The 21,717-nt window shown below is 46.0% G+C and overlaps 1 protein-coding gene across 2 annotated transcripts in view; it reads left to right on the top strand.

Moving 5' to 3' along the window:
* Nucleotides 1–1,468: 1,468 nt before the first annotated feature.
* Nucleotides 1,469–21,717, top strand: part of vps13d (vacuolar protein sorting 13 homolog D) — a 62,051-nt gene continuing 41,802 nt past the window's right edge. For both annotated transcript variants that reach the window (XM_031803644.1, XM_031803645.1), the window contains exons 1-28: nucleotides 1,469–2,021; nucleotides 3,784–3,992; nucleotides 4,215–4,292; nucleotides 5,096–5,286; nucleotides 6,161–6,241; nucleotides 6,337–6,453; nucleotides 6,539–7,379; nucleotides 7,754–7,921; nucleotides 8,173–8,303; nucleotides 8,404–8,470; nucleotides 8,587–8,766; nucleotides 10,410–10,540; nucleotides 10,747–10,879; nucleotides 11,078–13,357; nucleotides 13,499–13,653; nucleotides 13,876–14,982; nucleotides 15,136–15,226; nucleotides 15,423–15,549; nucleotides 15,717–15,897; nucleotides 16,618–16,800; nucleotides 18,302–18,497; nucleotides 18,626–18,842; nucleotides 19,159–19,330; nucleotides 19,465–19,583; nucleotides 19,740–19,964; nucleotides 20,582–20,856; nucleotides 21,058–21,191; nucleotides 21,438–21,593. In XM_031803644.1, coding sequence (XP_031659504.1) covers nucleotides 3,896–3,992; nucleotides 4,215–4,292; nucleotides 5,096–5,286; nucleotides 6,161–6,241; nucleotides 6,337–6,453; nucleotides 6,539–7,379; nucleotides 7,754–7,921; nucleotides 8,173–8,303; nucleotides 8,404–8,470; nucleotides 8,587–8,766; nucleotides 10,410–10,540; nucleotides 10,747–10,879; nucleotides 11,078–13,357; nucleotides 13,499–13,653; nucleotides 13,876–14,982; nucleotides 15,136–15,226; nucleotides 15,423–15,549; nucleotides 15,717–15,897; nucleotides 16,618–16,800; nucleotides 18,302–18,497; nucleotides 18,626–18,842; nucleotides 19,159–19,330; nucleotides 19,465–19,583; nucleotides 19,740–19,964; nucleotides 20,582–20,856; nucleotides 21,058–21,191; nucleotides 21,438–21,593 — 7,833 coding nt within the window. In that variant the 5' untranslated portion in view covers nucleotides 1,469–2,021; nucleotides 3,784–3,895. The remainder of the gene's footprint in view (nucleotides 2,022–3,783; nucleotides 3,993–4,214; nucleotides 4,293–5,095; nucleotides 5,287–6,160; nucleotides 6,242–6,336; nucleotides 6,454–6,538; nucleotides 7,380–7,753; nucleotides 7,922–8,172; nucleotides 8,304–8,403; nucleotides 8,471–8,586; nucleotides 8,767–10,409; nucleotides 10,541–10,746; nucleotides 10,880–11,077; nucleotides 13,358–13,498; nucleotides 13,654–13,875; nucleotides 14,983–15,135; nucleotides 15,227–15,422; nucleotides 15,550–15,716; nucleotides 15,898–16,617; nucleotides 16,801–18,301; nucleotides 18,498–18,625; nucleotides 18,843–19,158; nucleotides 19,331–19,464; nucleotides 19,584–19,739; nucleotides 19,965–20,581; nucleotides 20,857–21,057; nucleotides 21,192–21,437; nucleotides 21,594–21,717) is intronic.

Genomic DNA, 21,717 nt, shown 5'->3' on the forward strand with positions numbered 1-21,717 from the left:
CTGTCTGTCTGTCTGTCTGTCTGTCTGTCTGTCTGTCTGTCTGTCTGTCTGTCTGTCTGTCTGTCTGTCTGTCTGTCTGTCTGTCTGTCTGTCTGTCTGTCTGTCTGTCTGTCTGTCTGTCTGTCTGTCTGTCTGTCTGTCTGTCTGTCTGTCTGTCTGTCTGTCTGTCTGTCTGTCTGTCTGTCTGTCTGTCTGTCTGTCTGTCTGTCTGTCTGTCTGTCTGTGTATATGTTATCTGATGAACTCTTGGGATCAGGCCAGCCAAGTAATTACACAAGGGGTTTGAAACACAGTGGGGCCTAGAACGGGAGTCATTGTAGATGATGACAGTAGAGATGGATGGATGATGGGGGAATCATGGGAATCTAATGGATATGGTGTTAGTCCAGACGTAAATGTTGCCCTGGGATTAGAATTGGCACTTGGTCTCACAAGATTGCATTTCTGTAAACCTACTATAGAACAGCACAAACTGGACACTTTTTCCAGTGACAACGTTGCACAGGCCAACTTATTGCAGCATGTGGTAGGAGAATCAAATAAAACTTTTTTACAAGTGCATTTTGACTTTTTGAAACAATTTACAGTAAAATAAAAAACAAAGGTTACAAAAATATCATGAAATGTTTTACATTTCAATCATAAAATATGTTAAAAGACAAAATGAAAACCTAAAAGAATGAAATTATACCAGTTATAGGCTATATTCTTCAAGGGTGTCTTGAAACCTCAATGGACGGCACTGAGCTATCTTTTCCTCTTTCCTCTTGACTCATTAAGATACAGCTCCTGGCAAACACACCCACTCCAAACACACCCACTCCAAATTCTACTTTGGATATCTACTTCGGCCAAAGATGAGTTTTGTCAACATAGTTTCCTCGTTATTTCAACTTAATTCATCAACATGACTGTTTCACTGTGGCAATTTGGTTGAATTAGTCAAATATCATCAATTTAAACAGTTTATGGTCTATTGTAATTTATTTTTCCCCATGGAATATGCCACAACTAGGCTACAATGTATCAGCCTAATGCCTGGAAATAAAAGCTTTTTAGTTTCTGACATTTTGAATGTTGGAAAGTTTGGTATGCCAGGTGATTTGTAGATCAGACAGCAGCACCAATAACTGACGGACAAATTGCACCCCCTTGTGATGATAGCTAGATAGCAGGATCACGTAATTAAATGCATCTGTATGGGAAAGCTTTAGTAATACGTTTTGGTCAACTGTTGAGCCACAAATGACATAATTGCTATTTCTGAGGAAATTGAAATGGGCTCAAATGTTTCATTCTTGATGAATTTAGTGTCGCTCAAGCCCATAGTAAATATGAGACAATCCAAAAAAATCTCAGATCAATTTCACTTCCAGGCACTAGGGGTCCACAGTGGCTAGCGGTGCATGATGTCTCAAAATGTATTTGTTTTTATCACGTGACAGGAAAGTCCCTGTTGGAACGTTTGCCAAACAAGGAAGCAATCCTGCAGCTAGCTAATGCCCGCGACTTTGCTGACAGCTAGTGGGGGTGAAGTCCGAAACAAAATTTGAAGACGTTTATGATCACAGTTAGCTAGCTTCACGTCCTGTGGCTAACTTTCGGTACATTCAGCAAGGACTGTCTACTCGCTCTTGTCTTTCTGCTAATGCTATAAGATCCAACGAAGCTTGCCTGGCCAGTTTAGCTGGCAAGCTAGCATTCTCCTTGTCGACGAGTGTGTGTGCTGTCTGCATTCCTGTGTTGAGTTTTTGACAGAGGACTTTTAACTTATTTTGTCTTTCGCCCTAACGGTGGGTGACTGTCCTAGGTAGCTAGCAAGGACATTGTTCACCCAGTCACTTTTCATGCTAGGCTTTTGAATAGAGCGCTACGTAAGATAACTAGCTAGCTAGGTGGTTAGCTAACGGCGCTATTCGACTGTCATTCCTTTCTCTTGAGTTTTTGACACATCGCATCGGACTAGCTGTATCATGGGCACAAACACATTAACAACTAGCTAGCTAACTAGCTAGCTTAAGGTAAGTTGTCTTCTAAAATCATTGGCAGCTGGGCTGGCAACTTTAGCCATAACTAACTACGTTATCTGATTTATCCAAGTAGTGACACAGTAGCCATCGTTGTCAAAACAGAAACGACCTGTGATATCTGCCTATAATCTAGTGTGGCGTTAGGGTTATCCACTTCAAAAAACACAAGAGGATTTCGACACGTACCATCTGATTGTTCTGAAATCGTTTGTTAGAATTGATTGCATTTTAATTTATAGGATTCATATATTAATATTAAGTAAATATAATACCTAACATCCGATTTGGACCAAACTGTTTTCTAACAATGGGTTAGGCATGGGGAATCCAAATGAATGGTCAAACGTCACCCATGGACACCCCACATTAATCCCACCCCAACAACCAATATATAGTAACAGTTCTGTGTCTGACAAGTAGTATGGAGGTGCGGCTCTGAGTATTGTTTCTTAATCCTATGTAATGAATTCCCAGTTAATTTGGTGATGTTTTCCCCTGTTAAGAAAAAATGGTCATGGAAGTTGTTAGGTTTATGTCCCATCATACATCCTGATATTACCAGGTTCTGATCAATAGATGGTGCTGTTCATGCTATTAGGTGAAAAGTTTGAAAGAACCCCCCCCTCTCAATGCTAACAGGGTACTACAAAATGACATTGGTTTCCTAAGCCTGTGAGCAGTCTATTGACATTGTATGACAGCAACTCATGCTTTAGTTTAGTTCGCCACTGTTCCAAATGCAAACCTTTTAGCATTTGTGGCACAAATCCAATGCAATTCAATGCTACCTATGTTAGTATTTTCACACTTAATGTTCAAATCATCCTAAAGTATCTGAAAATTAATTAAGGCAATAATGCTACTTATAGATTTGGATATGAATTTTGAAAATGGAAATATAGGTACCATTGACATGCATTGGATTTGTTACAAATTCTAAAACGTTTGCGTTTAAAACATTGGCCAGGTAAACAAAACCAAAACATGGGTTGCTGTCATACCTTGTCCATAGACTGCTTAAACTAATATGTAAAACATGTTTTTTTAAATCACCTAATAGCAGGAACAGCACCATCTAGTTTTTAGAACTTGGTATTAACAGGATGCAGGATATGACATAAACCTAACAACTTCAATGACACATTTCTCTGATGAAGAAACAATACTCTGAGCCACAGCTCCATACTACTTGTCAGACATAGAAAACTAATACTGTATACTCGTAGTTGGGATTAGCTGTGGTGTTTGTTGTCCATGGGTGGATTTTGACAATTTCTTTGGATTCCTCATGTCTTACTCACTGTTAGAAAAATTTTGGTCCAAATTGGATGTTGGGTTCTATATTTATTAAATATTATATTAATCCTATACAAATGTCCAATTTGGGTGCAATCCATTAGCTTAACAATCTGAGATGGTGGGTGTCCTGGCTTGCTGAAATGACATTGAATAATGGCCCATTAGCTTGGCATTTGTGTAGAGTTAGCTCTAAAATTAATGCCAAACTTGAGTCAATGTTTTGGAAAGTTGGTAGCATGCTAGTTGGCTACTGTCAGATTTAGTATCTAGGGTAGCTGTCAGGGAAACTGCCATCGTATGACCGTTGTGAAGAGCACCATCAGGTGTTAAGATTGCATTGCAACATAACTTTGTTCTAAATAATGTGTGTTGCCTCATACCAGTTCACTATAGAATGAGGACTCGAGCCATGCTGCTTTAATGTTTGGTTGTCTTTACCTTTTTCTTTTACCAGATTTCATGTTATTCTGGAGAGGCTGCCACTCCAAGATTCCAGACCTTTTCATCCAAGATTTCCCCCCACACCTTCCCCACAAAGCCCCACTCCCTCTCCCTGACCCCTCATAATGTTGGAGGGACTTGTTGCCTGGGTACTCAACACATACCTAGGCAAATATGTCAGCAACCTAAATACAGACCAGCTCTCCATCGCCCTCCTCAAAGGTACCCTGTCTGTCTGTCTGTCTGTTTGGCTGCCTCAGGGTGTCCACCATCAGTTTCTATGATGATATCATCCTCGCTCTTACCCTCATTGAATTTGACAGCTCTTCAACGTGCTATGCTACCAGAATCCCTGCAGTATTACAATATAGCACAATAAATATCATAATGTATCATGCATTTACTGTAGCTGTAGCACTGTATCTGAAACCCTTGTCTTCCTAGGGGCGGTGGAGCTGGAGAACCTTCCCTTAAGGAAAGATGCCCTCCGAGAGTTTGATCTTCCCTTTGAGGTCAAAGCAGGTGAGTGATCCATCAAAAAGCCTGACTGATAAAAGGTTATCATTGAAAACATTCACAAGAACTATATAAAAAAATATATAATTAAACTCAATATGCCCAATATGAGTTGAGCAAAAGATTGGCCTTAATTCCTGGGCACTCACCACACTTATCTCCAGTCCTTGCTCTTCAATACTGCTTGTTTGACCTTTTGTTCACTAAAAGAATGTCAACAATCAGTGTTATTTAGTCTGGTAACAAGCATGCACCCATAATGGCAAAGGAAATAAATAAAAAACTTTTTTCACCTTTATTTAACCAGGTAAGCTAGTTGAGATCAAGTTCTCATTTGCAACTGCGACCTGGCCAAGATAAAGATAAATGGTTCAACATGCCTTTCTTTCAACCAAACCAGTGATTGGTTTAATTGTTAAGACTAGCTGGATGGTAAGTGGCTGTGTAGTCAGTGCAGCACAGTGATTAGTATGACAACAGTCTACAAATCTTAGACATACAATAATAAATACACAACAGCAACACAATGCATTTCACACAGTACATGACAGCTATACTGAGAAAGTATGCAAGTTCACAAAAGTCCTATTTGAGGTTGAGCAATGTTCATTTAGTCACTTCAAATGAATGTTATCTCAGCTTTTATGTCGTTTATCTTCATTATTTGATTTGAAGTTAGTGTATTGATAAGGAGAAGGGGCACCATTGTTATCTTCAGTAACTTCTTTACTAAGATAAATCAAGACACAATACACAGAGAATTATGAGTACTGTAGTACTTCATGCTACACCATGCTTTCGCTCTCCAGGCTTCATTGGGAAGATCACACTCCAGATCCCGTTCTACCGGCCCCACAGTGACCCCTGGGTCATCTCCATGTCCCAGCTCAACCTCATCATCGGCCCGGTCCGACCCCAGGAGTATGACAAGGAGACGGAGAGGGAGGCCGAGCGCGAACGCAAGAAACAGCTGCTCAAGGCACTAGAGGACAAGTGGAAGGTGTGTGGGAATGGTGGCAAGAATCAGGCTCTGCTGTATTCTTATCTGTAGACTGTGTATGTATGCAGTATACAAAACATTATGAACACCTGCATTTTCCCTGACATAGACTGCCCATGTGAATCCAGGTGAAAGCTATGATCCCTTATTGATGTCACTTGTTAAATCCACTTCAGTCACTGTAGATGAAGGGGAGGAAACGGCTTAAAAAATAATTCTAAGTCTTGAGACAATTAAAACATGGATTGTGTATGTGTGCCATTCAGAGGTGGAATGTGCAAGACAGAAAATTGAAGTGCTTTTGAACAGGGTATGCTAGTAGGTGCCAGGCGCACCGGTTTTTGTCAAGAACTGCAATGCTGCTGGGTTTTTCACGGTCAACAGTGTCCCGTGTGTATCTAGAACAGTCCACCAGCCAACTTGACACAACTGTGGGAAGCATTGGAGTCAGCATGGGCCAGCATCCCTGTGGAATGCATTCGACAACTTGAAGATTCCATGCCCCGACAAATTATTAGGAAGGTTATAACAAGGTGTTAATAAGGTTTTGAAAACTCAGTGTTTGTATGTAGACAGTTGCATTACTGTACTTAAAACTCAGGTCACTATGCATTAGTCTTTATCTTATAAATGTGATTTATTGATTGCATGTAATCAATATGGCCTTACTTTTGGAATCATTGTATTATGCTATTGCAGTGAAGAGTGGATTGCTTCCTACTTTTGCTGTGAAATTATATGTATCCAAGAGGTCCACCAAGCCGCAGTTTACATATGATTGTGATATGTACAGTATCTTCAGCATTGTAATGATAGGGACATGTTGCTCATTAGACAACTAGTCGATGTTTTGATTGATGTACCTTTCCCGCAGAGCGAGTGTGAACAGAAAGGAGAGTCCTACTGGTACTCTGTCACTGCCTCTGTAGTCACCAGGATCGTGGAGAACATCGAGGTAAAATATCACATTCCTTTGGGACATGTCATTGCAATCCACTTGACTTGTGTTTAGAATCAGAACTGACTTTTCCCTTTGGGGTTCCTCTTCAGCTAAAGATACAAGATGTCCACTTGCGATTTGAGGATGACTTGACCAACCCAGGGAAGCCATTTTGCTTTGGTGTCTGCATCAACAACGTATCTGCACAGAACTCTTCAATAGAACCGGTAAGAAACATGTGCCATCGCTTGCCATATCAAGTGGGTATTGGCTGCTCAATCTAATAGGGAGTGTGTTCCTCCTTCTTTACAGGCACAAAGGCTCATGCGGCAAAAGCAACTGGAGATTAAAGAATTCAGCGTCTATTGGGACACAGTGTCGAGCATGTTGGGCGATCTCCCCGCCAATGAGATTCAGGAGGCCATGACCAAGTGCATGCAGAGCCGAGAGCACCAGTATATCTTTGAGCCGGTGTGTGCCTCGGTGCTGCTGAGGAGGAATGCCTCCAAGGAGCCTCTGAGGTCTCGCAACGTGCCCCGCATCGAGGGCCAGGTTCAGCTGAAGCCTCTATCCCTACGACTGTCACAGGTGCAGTACCAGCAGATCATGGCCTTCCTCAAAGAGCTGGACCGCAGGGAAAGGGAGATGATGTTCCGCCAGTGGAGACCCAAAGTACCCGTCATCGGAAACTGCCGGCATTGGTGGATGTTTGCCATCCAGGCCAACCTGAGTGAGATTCGAGAGCAGAGGCGGAGGGGGAACTGGGAGTTTGCCCTGCAGAGGGCACGGGACGCCCAGCTTTACACCAACCTCTACTTCCAGAGGCTTAAAGGAGCCCCCCTCACCCCCCCGGAGGAGTGTGAATTGCAGAGAGTGGAGGATGAGCAGAATCTGGAGGAGTTGCAGAGCCTTAGGGGAGTTGTCCACGACTGCTTCCGCAAACAGGAGGAAATCGCAGAGAGTGTGAGAGAACCTATTGCTGAGAGCCCACCACCCTGTTCTCCCACAGAGAGCTCCATCCCCAAGAGTGGCAGCTCTGGCATGATCCAGTACCTGCAGTCTTGGTTCCCTGGCTGGGGCGGCTGGTACGGAGCGTACCCTGAGACGGGCCCTGATGAGCTCCTACCAGGCCCTGGCACCTGGGATATGCTGGGTAAGCACTAAGGGGCAAATTCTAACTTTCACTTATTCATGCTTCGATGTCAATGGGAGACTGAACAGCTTTTCTCCCGGGTCGTGGATTTTTTTATTTTATATATGTTGCCATTGAGTGAGTGTAGTCAAAATAATGGGATAGCCCTTTAATACTAAAGAGACAGCAAATACTATGTTGGAGTGTAGTACAGATGCAGTCTGTGTCTTTTAAGGACGTCACACTCTCTCAGTTGAAAATGGTTGCTTTTCCCCCCTTGCCTATTCCCTATACATTTGTATCCCACTGTAAGGGACAAAAAGTCACAGTGCCATATGTCTCAGTCGGTTCCAACCTAATCAACCAGATGGTGTCCCTCTCTGTCCCCTGTACAGAGGAGGATCTGTTTGACCCTCTGGAGGACTCTCAGACCCTCAACACCTTCACCAGGAGAGACCACCTTTTTGCCCGGCTAGAGTTCCAACTGGAGAAGGGAGCCGTCACCCTTTTCCACCAAGACAAGAGGGGAGCTGAGAGCGGCGTCATCGAGTTGAAGTTCTCAGGTACAGCATGGTGTCCAAAATGGCACCCTATTTCTTATATATAGCACACTACTTTTGGCCAGAGCCATAGGGGAATAGAGTGCCATTTCGGATGCAGATTTACTTTATAGTAGACTCCCCTCCCAAATACTGATATTTGTTTGAGAACATAAGTTAATTGAGAATGCATGCTCATATGGGTAGTGGGTGCGGTGTGATAATGATTGATGGTTTGCCCTGAGCAATGCTGTAACGGTGTCTCCTTATCTCAGAGGTGAAGGTGGGAGTGGAGTCTCTGCCCCGCTCGGAGTCCTCTCTTCTGTCTGTCAAGCTGGGGGGCTTATTCCTCAGAGACCTCACCACCCAGGGCACCATCTTCCCCTTCCTTGTTTCCCCCAAACCGGTGAGGGAGCAGCAGGCCCGTTTGAGTTGGACATGTGAATAGATTGAACCTGTGCTATATGTACAGAATATTAATATGTCATTGTTTATCTTCCTAAAAGGACCAGGTTGTGGTTGCCATAAACCAGCCTTTTGGCCAGCCTAGCGGTGCTGAAACGAGCAGCTCAGGTGAGTGTTTAAGTTTACAAGAAGATTGCAAAATGCATTAATCACTTGTTAAATTAATTAATGTTATTTCATGAAATGGAATATAAATACAATAAAAGTTGATATTTTTTGGCCAGTCCCTAGCTCAGAGTCATCGGCGTCCCCTGTGTTTGAGATGATATACGAGCGCAACCCGGTTAGGTGTAAATTTGAGCGGAGACTGGAGGTGAACACTAGCCCTCTGAACATCATCTACAACCCTCAGGCCATTAAGAAAGTCACTGAGTTCTTCTACAAAGGAAGAGTCCACACCTCAGGTAAGATATAGATGGATATATATATAGATATCTATCTCTCTGTGTGTGTGTGTGTGTGTGTGTGTGTGTGTGTGTGTGTGTGTGTGTGTGTGTGTGTGTGTGTGTGTGTGTGTGTGTGTACACGTATGTGCATGCATACAGTTGAAGTCGAAGTTTACATACACCTTAGTCAAATACATTTAAACTCAGTTTTCACAATTCCTGACATTTAATCCTAGTAAAAATTCCCTGTTTTATGTCAGTTAGGATCACCACTTTATTTTAAGAATGTGAAATGTCAGAATAATAGTAGAGAATGATTTATTTAAGCTTTTATTTCTTTCATCACATTCCCAGTGGGTCAGAAGTTTACATACACTCAATTAGTATTTGGTAGCATTGCCTTTAAATAGTTTAACTTGGGTCAAAATGTTGGGTAGCCTTCCACAAGCTTCCCACATTAAGTTGGGTGAATTTTGGCCCATTCCTCCTGACAGAGCTGGTGTAACTGAGTCAGGTTTGTAGGCCTCCTTGCTCGCACACGCTTTTTCAGTTCTGCCCACAAATTTTCTATGGGATTGAGGTCAGGGCTTTGTGATGGCCACTCCAATACCTTGACTTTGTTGTCCTCAAGCCATTTGGCCACAACTTTGGAAGTATTCTTGGGGTCATTGTCCATTTGGAAGACCCATAACCTATCAGAAGCTTCTAAAGCCATGCCATACTTTTCTGGAATTTTCCAAGCTGTTTAAAGACACAGTCAACTTAGTGTATGTAAACTTCTGACCCACTGGAATTGTGATACAGTGAAATAATCTGTGTGTATATGACATTTTTGCAAATTTCTTAAAAATATATACACACACTGTATGTATGTGTGTGTATATACACACATATATATCAAAAACAGGTTTGGACATTTTTGCAAATGTATTACAAATAAAAAAACTGATATCACAAGTATTCAGACCCTTTACTCAGTACTTTGTTGAAGTACCTTTGGCAATGATTACAGCCTCAATTCATCTTGGGTATGGCGTTACAAGCTTGGTACACCTGTATTTGGGGAGTTTCTCGCATTCTTCTCTGCAGATCCTCCCAAGCTCTGTCAGGTTGGATGGGGAGCGTCGCTGCACAGCTATTTTCAGGTCTCTCCAGAGATATTTGATCGTGTTTTAAGTCTGGTCTCTAGCTGGGCCACTCAAGAACATTCAGAGACTTGTCCCAAAGCCACTCCTGCGTTGTCTTGGCTGTGTGCTTAGGGTCATTGTCCTGTTGGAAGGTGAACCTTTGCCCCAGTGGATGCCGTCCTGAGCGCTCTGGAGCAGGTTTTCATCAAGGATCTCGCTGTACTTTGTTACCTGTTTTCGCTTTGTCTTTATTGGGCTATTGTGTGTAGATTGATTAGGAAAACATTTCATCTATTTTTGAACAAGGCTGTAATGTAACAAAATGTGCAGAAAGGAAAGGGTCTGAATACTTTCCGAAGGCACTGTATTTATCCACCACACGGCAGTGTTTGCCCTTTTGTTGATGAGCCAGAAGGGTGGGATGTAAGGGCTGTATCTAGCACTGTAGTCTATATTTCCCATGTGCTCAGGAAACAACATTTCCATTCTGAGGAAAATAAAAGGTTTTAAAAGATATTATGGTCTGTTTGTCAGGTTTTGGGTACCAGTCGGAGCTAGAGGTGAGAGTGGCGGAAGCTGCCAGGAGGCAATACAACAAGCTCAAGATGCAGACCAAGGCGGAGATCAGACAAACCCTCGACCAGCTACTAGTGGGAGAGTTCATTGTAATAACTTTTGACTTCTTTCCTCTCACACCATGTGTCATTCTAATGTTGTAGTTGAACTGTGAAGTTGATGATATGATCATTGATCACATAATTAATGGTTATTGTATATTGGAAAAATAATTCCCCCCTTTTTTAAGTGTCTGTAATTGGTTTATACTAATGTTGTGTGTGACTTTGTACTTTTGCTCTATTTGACATTACAGGAGAACAGTAAGCGCTGGACTATGAAGTTGGATATCTGTGCCCCCCAGGTGATCTTCCCAGATGACTTCCAGTCACAGGACCCCATGTTAGTGGTGGTTGACCTGGGACGGATTCTCCTCACTAACTCACAAGGTAAAATTAGCTCACATCTTCGCACAACACATTTGACTAAGCTGATTCTTTCAAAGGTAGACTAAGCACAGTCTGCAGTCTTGTAAAATGGTTGTTGTTGATAAGTAATAAGCAGGAAGTTCTTTCTGTCATTTTTCTTTGTCTATATTGTATTAAAGATATTCTGTTTAAAATGTACGTTTTCTTTTCTTTTTAAAGATGACACTAAAACAAAGTCGAAGACCACTCAGCCGGAGGGGGAGGAGTATAACAGTGATGAAGAGTACCAGACTCCGCTGGCCACACCCCCAAATTCTCCACCCCCTGAAATGGAGACTGAGTTCAAAGACCAGAACAAGTACCCCCAGCTCGCAAGCCTTAAATCCCCCGAGGGGGTCCAGGCCTTCAGCAGAAACCTCTACGAGAAGTACTCTCTGTCCTTCAAGGACCTACAGATCATGGTGGGACGCTACAAAGACAACTGGAAGCACCTGCAGGAGAGCGAGGTGGGGCCCACCCACGTGGTTGAAAAGTTTAACGTGCTGCTGGAGCTGGAGCAGAGGCTGCGCTACACCTCAGACCCCCAGCTCCCTGGGGCTGTGCTTTCCGGGACCCTGCCAGATCTTAAGGTCCACATCAACCTGGAGAAGATGACCGCCCTCAGGAGCTGCCTGGCCCGACTGGGCAGCCCAGCTGAGGAGGACGAGGGCCAGGAGAAAGCAGAGAGCGTCAAGACGCCTGACCCCTCCAACCTGCGCCATGAGAAGATCTTCCAGAGGGAGGACAGCCAGTGGAAGCTCCAGGGCTCGGCCAAGAACCTTACCCAGAGCGTGATGACACTGGAGCAGCACACGAGGGAGGTCCTGGTGGAGTCACGCCTCCTCCTGGCTGAGTTCAACATCAACTACATGCAGCTGGGCGTGGAGAGCAATGGACGATACATCTCCGTCCTTAAGGTCTTCGGCACCAATGCCCATTTTGTGAAGCGGCCTTACGACGCAGAGGTGTCCCTCACCGTCCATGGCCTGCTGCTGGTGGACACGCTACAGACCTATGGCTCCGACTTTGACCTCCTGGTGGCCTCACACAAGCACCTGAGCTTCGATGTGCCTACTGGCAGCCTCCGAGAGAGCCAGCCCTCCTCCCCTGCCGGGCCTGAAGGGATGTCGCCCGAGCACCCTGCCCTCCACCGAGACTCCTCCTCTGGGTTACTCTTCGACAGATCCTCCCCGTTCAGCTCCTTCCTCAGAGACCAGGAGGCCCTCATCAAACTGGAGTACCAGTTTGTCAGCTCCGACTGCCCCTCCATGAACCTGGACAGCTCCCTCCAGGTGACCACTATGCAGGTCAACAACCTGGACATCATCCTCAACCCGGAGACCATGGTGGAGCTGCTCAAGTTCCTCCAGAAGTCTTTCCCCAAGGAGGAGAGCCCCTTGGCCCAGCAGCCATCGCCCCTTCCGGCGGGCCAGGGCCAGGAGGGTCAGGAGGAGACCTACCAGTCCACCTACGACCAGAACAAGGAGCTGACTGTGGAGATCCACAGGTTGAACCTGCTGCTGCTGAGGACTGTGGCCACTGGCAGCGTACTGGGTGGAGAGAAGAAAGGCTTGAAGATCGCCACGGCCAGTGTCAATGGCACGAAGGTCAACGTGTCCATGGGCAGCCGGCTGGATGTCAATGGCTCGCTGGGCTCTATCCAGCTAGTAGACTTGACCCAGGAGGGCGGTCGGAGCCAGTTTGTGGTCAGCATTGGCAACGTAGAAGACGACCCCTCGGCAGCAGGAAGCGTAGCCTTCTTCTGTGGCTCTGAAGGAGCCCCCTCAGAGGCGTTGAACTTCCGACTTCTGGAGCGCTCCCAGGGGGAGTGCTCATTAACACTGCAGATGGCCTCGCTGCACTACAACCACTCCGCCAAGTTCCTGAAGGAGCTGAGCCTCTCGGCCAACGAGCTGGAGGACAACTTCCGCTCCATGCTCAAGACAGCCGCCACCAAGGTGTCCACGGTGCTGGCAACCAAGACGGCCGAGTACAGCGGCATGGTCTCCCTGTTCGAGACGCCGTCGCGGCGCTCCAGGACCCAGAGCCAGAGCAACTGGAGCAACTATCCGTTTGAGGATGAAGAGGATTTGAGCGTGCAGGAGGAAGAACCCACCATAGACTCGTTTATGGTCAAGCTGATCCTCAATGTCAGCATCGAGTCACCAGTCGTGTCCATTCCCCGTAAACCTGGTCACCCCGAGCTCCTGGTGGGTCACCTGGGGAGTATCACCATCCAGAACTTTGTTGCCGGGCAGGACTCGGAAGGGGAGAGACTACAGGTGCTAGTGAAGGATATCCGGCTCTACTCACTCAATACCAGTCACCTTGTGTTGAGGAAGGTAGCTAGAACTGACAGCAGTTCCTCTAACCAATCTCCTTCTCACAACGGAAATATCAATCAGGACGAGCCACAGTTTACTCGCCATGACTTCTTTGAATATCTGAGTCGGGGAAAAGGTGAGGAGAAATTATTAGAATGGGAAGTGAAGAGTTTCCCCACCATTTCCTTTCCATTGTTTTGCTATATTTAGAGTTACTGTATTGTTGTATTACTGTGTTTGGTTGTTATGATAACTCCCACTTTTCTCTCTCTCTCAGCTTTCCATATTCTGAAAGACACCACCATTCAGTTCACCCTGGAGAAAGTTCCTCCCATTGATGAGGATACCCAGTTCACCTTCCTAACCACAGACGAGCCCTATTACAGCACAGGGTTACTTCGGGTGGAGGGCAAGTTTGTCAACGCAGTACAGGTATACTTTTCTCACATTTGTGACTTACTGCTCATCTCAAATGTATTTTCTTTGCGTCTTTGACTGAATCAAATGACCCGAGTAGAATTAAATGTCTTAATTATTTTTAAATATAGATATTAAATATTTTTTGTTGTGTTTTCTATTGCAATGAGGGTAGAGGTTTGCAAATGTTTACTGTCTATTTTGTTTTTAGATGATGTTTTGACTTTGTGCTCTCAGGTGTTCCTGGCCAAGCCTGTGTATGAGCAGGTGCTACAGACACTGGATAACCTTCCCCTCACTGAGCCCCAGAGATTGACGCCCAGCCAGCCTCCCACCCCGCCGCCCCCCACCCCCTCCTCCACCAAACCCCACCGCTTCCCAGATCCCCAGGGTGGGCTCTTTGCCCGGGACCCCCCGCTCATCGGCCTCTCCTACGCCTCCCTGTCCAACTCGCTGTCGTCCCCCAAGCCCCTGCAATCCCACAGTCCCCCGATGCAGACGCTCTCCTTCACCCAGGTGAGGGCCACCTTCAGGGTGGCAGAGCTCCAGGTGCAACTGAGTGCTGACCTCAGCCAGGGTTCCCAGGGGCTGGTCAGCCTGCGCTTCCAGGACCTGGAGGGAGACTTTACCAAAGACCACCCCAACTGCCTGTCTGTCCAGCTCACGTTGCGCTCCCTCCTCATGGAGGACCTCCTGGAGCAGAACCCCGAGTCCAAGTACAAGCACCTAATGGTTTCCAGGGGTGCTCCCAAGCCCTCCACATTCAGCCCCAAGGAATACCTGTCCCAGTCGTGCCCATCGGCCTCCAACGCCCTCTACCCTGAGATGCCCCGCTCGCTGCCTGCCCACATGGAGGAGGCCCAGAACGTCTTCCAGCTGTACCAGAGACACCCCAGCACCCCGTCGGCCGCCAGCCGTAAGAGCGGACCCAAGAAGGACCCTGCCTGCCCCAGCACCCCACCGCCCTCCCCCACCCGCAATACCCCTTCGCCCCACCCTCCGCCCTCCGACTTTGACGAGTCTCTTGTTCACATCAACTTGCTGCTGGTGGACCCGCGCCACCCAGAGTTCCAGAGCCGATACGGTGGCGTGGGGCGGAGCATCGACGTGGACTTCAACTGTCTGGATGTGCTGATCACGCTGCAAACATGGGTGGTCATCCTGGACTTCTTCGGGATCGGCTCCACGGCCAACAACCACGCAGTCAAGGTGCCCTTCCCCCAGCAGCCTATGCCGGGACATCCTCTGTTCCAGCCTGGGAACCCACACAAGCAGGGGGACATGTACCCAGACCTCAGCCAGGAGGAAGTTGCTGAGGTGGTCAACACTAAACTGGATCTCAAGGTACAGTACTCACAGCAGCAGCAATGAAGACGCATCGACATGGCTTTTCGGTGATGTAGTGACAGTTACAAGAAATCTAAATAAATATATAGGTACAATGGTGAGCATGAATACATTTCCTCAATGTATTTAACACCATGTTTCCCTCCTCAGGTCCATGCGCTTGCTCTTGTGCTAAACAAGAAAACCAATGAGCTTGCTAAAGCTAGCGTCTCCAAACTGTCTGCCCACTGGGAAATGATTGGTAGGTAATCAACTTAATGTTGCACTTAGATGTCAACAGTTAAATCATAGCAATTGAAAAAATGGTTGTATGAATATAATACAATATCAATCATGGTACATTCTTATGAAGTATTTAAATTATGGTTTGTTGTATCACACTGTTGAAGAACAATGAGTTTGCATCTCATGCAGTGTGATGTCATCTTATATTTCAGATGGCGACCTAGCATTGCAGGGTAGTCTTGGAAGCCTGTCTCTGAGTGACCTGACCCCACATGGTGACCTCTACAGGGAGCGCTTCACCACGCGAGGCGGAGAGGCCCTTGTCTTCAACATACACAAGTAGGCTAGATTTTCTTTATACAGGAATCACTTCCCTACAGCTACATTAGCTTGACAGCTAGCTCTGGTGCATAAAACAACTTGTAGGTGGTCTTTGACAAATAAATAGACCTTCATTTTCTCATTGTTTTAACACTGCATCTCACTGACTAGTGGTGTCTCTACAGATACGGGGATCCTGACCCCTGGCTTGAGCGGGAGTGTGACATGAAGGTGTCTCTGCAGATGGCCTCGGTGCAGTATGTCCACACGCAGCGCTTCCAGGCCGAGGTTGTGGCCTTCATTCAGCACTTTACTCAGCTGCAAGATGTCCTGGGCAGGCAGAGAGCCGCAATGGAGGGCCAGGCTGTGAGTACGGCCTTCGGGTCCATTCTGCTTTTCAGTTTCAAGCTGTAGTGTTCCTCAAGGCTGTGTCCGTGATCCACTACTGTTGTCATTATATATGCTACCTCTTGGTGATTTGAAAACATTGTCAACTTTCACTGCTACTTAGACCATACACAGCTGTACATTTCGATGAAACATAGCTAATTGAACTGTAGTGTCTACCCTGGCGTTATGGCATTCCGTCGTACTCCCTGCCAACTAAGATGGCTGCAGGTAGCCCAGGGGGTTGTCACCTGCCGTCACCGTCAGGTTGACCTTGGGTCACCTCAAGACAGTATGGCTGTCTCTGTTGCGATCAGACTGGACACTGAGCACCATGTCTAGCCTGCTTGTTAAATCCCAACTGACATATGGTACAGGGCACTGCTTTGGACCAGCACACCAGGAGGCATCCAATCTCTCAAGTTTTGTCATTTATGTGCCTCAACATGTATTTTAGATTCAAAGTATCTCAAGAAACAATTTATATATATTTTTTCTTAAAAGATTCAATTGTAATTAATGTAATGAATATTTGGATTGTCCTTTAACACTTTTACCCCTGGTCAGCAGAGACGAGTCTGTAGTATTCAATCCCCTATCCATTTGATCCTAGGAAAATACCAGTCTACCTTAATGTCATTAGCAGAAGCTAAAAAAAGACAACCACCCCCTCACTTATCCCTGCCTCCTTCCCCACAGGTTCGTGAGCGACCTCAGCGGGCGTCCCGTGTGCTGCTGGACATCGAGGCGGGCGCCCCCGTGCTGCTCATCCCCGAGAGCTCACGCTCGCCACGTCTCATTGTTGCCAACCTGGGCCAGCTGCGCGTCCATAACTCTTTCCTGCCGGCTGGAACCCATGGTACCTTCTCACTCAGAGACAAGGTAGAGAAACTTACCATGGCCCATACCTTTTTCCCCTCTCTGGTGAGTCCTGACAGCGTGTCTACCGGTCGTCCACATCCCTGCTACTGGACTAATATGGTCGTATTTATGAAGCATTTTACATTACTACATGTTTTCATGTGACAAATGTGATGCAATGATTTATAACATTTTATAGGCCTATATGATACCTGTTTGAAATGGCAAAACACTAAATCCATACTTTGTCATCAGGCTGCAGAATCGTTGACCACAAACATTCTCCAGTAACAATGCTCATTAGCAAGGGTTGCTTTTTTGATGCCACTTTTCTTTATCCCCATCAGACTTTGAATGAGGTGTGATGATCGCTGGCGCCTACGTTGTATATTCAGCGTTTGTGGTACAATACGTACTTGCATTGTTGTTGTGCGCTCCAGCCTGATGTCTCTTTACTAGTGACATTCAAATGGAAAATGCTTTATGAATACAGGCCTCTCTGAGTTTTTAATTGAGCATGAGAACGTGGCCACTAGATACTAGCACTGTATGAGGAAATAGTTTTGTATACTTAACTCGTACTAACTTTAGTTGTTTTCTTAACTCTCAAAGTAATGACTGCTTCAGGTTTGATGTGGTAGCATAGTGTTTCATCACCATTTTGTATTTTGTTTTGTGAAGAATTTGGTATTGCATGCTAATTCGTACAAGGACCCTTCCCACTACAAGGTACAAGAGCATGTTTTTGGTGTGCTGCTTGGTTTGAGGTGTGAACCGTCTGCCCTCTATCTCAGATGGTTGTTCTGTGGACTTTCAGGGTTAAGTCTTTGTGTGTTTTCTTTTCTGAACCACTTGGATCAATTGCCTGGGTGTTTAAAACAAATATATTTGTGTATTTATTCAGTGTTTTCCTGGTCATTTACTTAAATGGGCAATCAGCAGATGCTACATACATTTTTGGACTTAAAGTATAAATGTAATTCTATGTACACATTGATTCTTGAAAAATATAACTTATGAATGCATCATTAGCTTAGTTCAACTGTCGTACCCCATTAGAACCCAAAATATAAGCTTGTTTTTAAATAAAGTAAATGTTTTCAAATAAAGTGAATGTCAAATTTAAAATTTAAAAAACTATATAGCCTCAACATGGCTAAAACTATAATTGTGATATCATGGATGGTCAGTCCTTGCATCCATTGCTCTGTCTATGAATTTGAAAGTGGTTGCATTTATCCTGCCACATCACTCAGCTTTTTATAGAAACAGGGCCAGGGAGGATGCTTTGTTATTGTTTCAACTGCTGATTGCCGCTTTAAAGTGGTTTTTCAAATTCACTGTTTAGTCTGGGAAGAGCAATTGCAGCAGTTCCTTCTGACACTATGATAGAGGAACATTAGCTAAGTTGTCGTGCAAATGAGGTTTTGTCAGATGTGAAATAATAAGAGAAGGTTAATGTCAATGGTTCTTTCAGATGTTACAGTGTACGTTCATTAAGCAGTTCATCGTTCTTCCTAAGGATCGCGTGAGGGACAGCCAGTCACAGACTGGACCAGCAACGATTAGTGAGGAGGAGGAGGAGTCACCTGAGAAGCCCAAAACCTCCTCTAGCAGCACCTCCACCACCGCATCCTTTGGTTTCACCCTGGGAAGGCCCCAGGCCCAGCCCACTGCTGGGAGGATCCCTGGCGAGGATGACCCACCCTTCATCCTGGGTGAGCCCAGTGACCACTAAACTCATATATTCTCTGCAAATGTGTATGAATCGCTGTACTTCAAGTCAATAAATAAATACTTGAAATGAATAGTCAGAATAAGCTTCTTGATGTGTGTGTTTTCCCAGAGGATCATGTGTGTCTGCTGGACTGCATAGCCTTGGACCTTCAGGAGATGGACATCTTTGCTGCGGAGCGTCTGCCCTGCCAGCCTTGGGACAGCGCCGCAGGGAAGCAGCCTGACTCAGACCTGGTCTTCCCCTCCTACTCGGTCCGCCGCACCGCCGCATCTCTGCTCAAGGAGCGCTGCCACCTCAAACTCAAAGTGGAGCGCAACCTGGACAGGTGAGCCTAATATGAAAGATGGGCACTAATAGACATTGTTGGGCTTGCTTCAGCAACAACACTACTGTTCTCTTGCTTACATAATTGTTACCCACTGGGCAAAACTTGTGTCATTTCAACCATTTTTGTCTGCGGGGTAATGGATCTCTCAATGAGTTAAACTGACTATCTTTGTTGTATGTGTTTGAATGTTGCTGGTAACTATTGATTAATAATAGTTGTTCCTGTGTGCTGATGACTTTTCCAAGTGGGACAAAAAAAAAAGATAGTATTGATTGGTGGATTTAACTGAATTATTGATTGATTGATTGACTAGTGCGCTGAGCCATACGGTACCAGACATGTCCATCCACGGCAGCCTGTCCTCAGTACACTGCTCCCTGGACCTGGAGCGCTACCAGCTGATCCGAGGTCTGCTGGACAACAACCTAGGAGAGCCTGTTGAGGAGTTCCTCCGCCCGTACAACCTGCAGGACCCCAGCAACTATGTGAGTACGCACACACGTACACACGCATACACATACTCTCTGCAATGTGGCTGACTGCCAATTATAGACTTTTAATTGACTAACAATGTTCTTCTGAGAGTGATTCTTCTGAGTGACTTCATGTGTTTCCCCAGACGGTGTTGAGTGGTGATGTGTACACCAGCCTGTCCGTCCTGGTGGACATGATGAACGTCAGCCTGGAGTTGCTGGACAGCCCCAACGCCACGGGACAGAAACCATGCTCACTAGCCAGGTTGGTATTAACGCTTCATTTTGAGCATTAGGAGATATCAAATGTTTTATGTGTATTTACTTTTGCCAATTGGTTTGGGTTCATTTCAATTCAGGAAGTAAACGGACAATCCAAATCCGGTGTTCCTCACTGTAGCGCTCCTCTCCTTATCTGCAGGTTTGATTTCATGAAGTCTAAGCTGTTGTTTGAGAGTTTCTCCAACGGCTCCAAGTCGGTGAATCTGGTGTCTCACTCCCTCTTGGCATATGACACCCGTTACACCGGGCCTGGCATGGACGTAGGCAGCAGTGGCAGGGGCAAGCACAATGTTTTCGACTGCATCCTGCAGCCCTCCAAGACGGGCACCAACCGGGCCACACTCCAGCTGGAGCTGCATTACAGGTGCGGATAACATTTCGAAGTTGTAACATGTATGCAGAAAATAGCAGGGGTCCAAGCACAGAGCCTTGTGAAATGCCAAATACAAAGTCTGTGCCTATATTGGCAAATCTAAAATGGATACATACGTAGGGTACTACATAGGTAATAAGGTGCCATTTTGGACACGGTCATGGCCCTTTAAAAGCGCTGCTTGGTCAATCCGACGTCTGCATTGGCCGTACAGCATTTACAATGATACGGCCTCTGCAGAAGTCAGGACATTCATATTTCTTGCGCCTTGCGGAGCAGCGCAGCGCTTGTGATGGAAGTTGTCAAGGAAATGAACTTGTGTTTATATTGGACCTCCCACCCTCACCTACCGTCACCCGACCATGTCAATATGAAGCTATACGGAGCCCTCCGCATTGTTCCAAAATTTGAGAGGGGGACGTCGATGTGGTACGGAGCTCAATTTGGCCTCAGCGTGCCTCTGAAGGCGCTGCGATTGCGTCACACCATCCATGCGGCACCTCCGACCACATTTTCAGTTCAAGCATGAATTGGCTCTTAGGCCTGAGGTAGACAGACACACAGACCCACATTTACTAATCATTATCTTCTCCTTTCTCTCCTGTCAGGTCCACAAGAGACTCGTCCTGTTTCACCATTGTCCTCAACAACCTGCGTGTTTTCCTCATCTTTGATTGGCTCCAGCTGGTTCGGGACTTCCTGCGCATGCCCACTGAGAAGGGGGCAGATAGTGCGCCTCGCCAGCGCTGGCCCAGCGGCAGCAGTGACACAGAGACCACAGGTGCCGTCATGCCCAAGACAGTCAAGAGCGGCGTGGTCACCAAGAGGTCCACTGTGCCCGTCATGCAGGATCGGTACCTGGAAGTCAAGATCAACGTGACAGGTGAGGAGCTACAGCAGGCAGACTCCCCTGCCGTAAGTCTCTGTTGTACAATAGAGATTCAGATATTGGCAAGCACAGATATCATTTGAATTGTCTCTCATAGTCGTGATGTTTCTTATGCTGCGTTGTCACCACTAGTTAATGACTGTAATCTCAATAATAGACATAATGATAATACATAAAATGCATGTTTTGTCCAAGGTACTGAATTTGTGGTGGTTGAGGACTCGTCTTGTCTGGACACCAATGCCGTCATTCTGAAGGGCACTACTGTACTCACCTACAAACCCCGTCTGCTGGACAGACCATTCTCTGGCAGCCTGGCCGGCATTGAGGTGACTGACCACTACTTTCACACCTATGTCCTGAAACCACTAGACGACTAACTCAATACAGAGCCCTATGTCAGTTTGAGTTAGACCCATATTCAAATTGACACAAACTATGTTCCATAGAGTTAGAGGGTACAGAAGCTGTCACAGAAGTGATCATGTCAAAGATGGGTGGTGCGCCCTCTTTCCAACTCTTACTCTCTACACAAGGCTGTTTTGTCATGTTGGTGTCTTCCTGTCCATGTCCAGGTGTTCTCCTGTCGGCTAGGCAGTGAGCAGGAGACAGCCCTGTCCATCATCGACCCTGTCAACGTGCAGGTGGAGCTGTGTGGCAGTCCCACCTACCAGAGCAGCTCTGGCCTGCTAGACGCCTTCAACATGGCAGACTTTCCGCCTTTACTGGAGGTCAGGGTTCAGTCAGGGGTGGGGGGTGGGGGTAATGTTCAGTAGGTACTAAATGGGAGAACACATTTGCTGAAAGTCCATTGAAAGCACCTGTTTTTATTCTCTGTTTCGACACATTTTGTAC

This window comes from Oncorhynchus kisutch, linkage group LG24, assembly GCF_002021735.2.
Source record: "Oncorhynchus kisutch isolate 150728-3 linkage group LG24, Okis_V2, whole genome shotgun sequence".
NCBI classification, from domain to species: domain Eukaryota; kingdom Metazoa; phylum Chordata; class Actinopteri; order Salmoniformes; family Salmonidae; genus Oncorhynchus; species Oncorhynchus kisutch.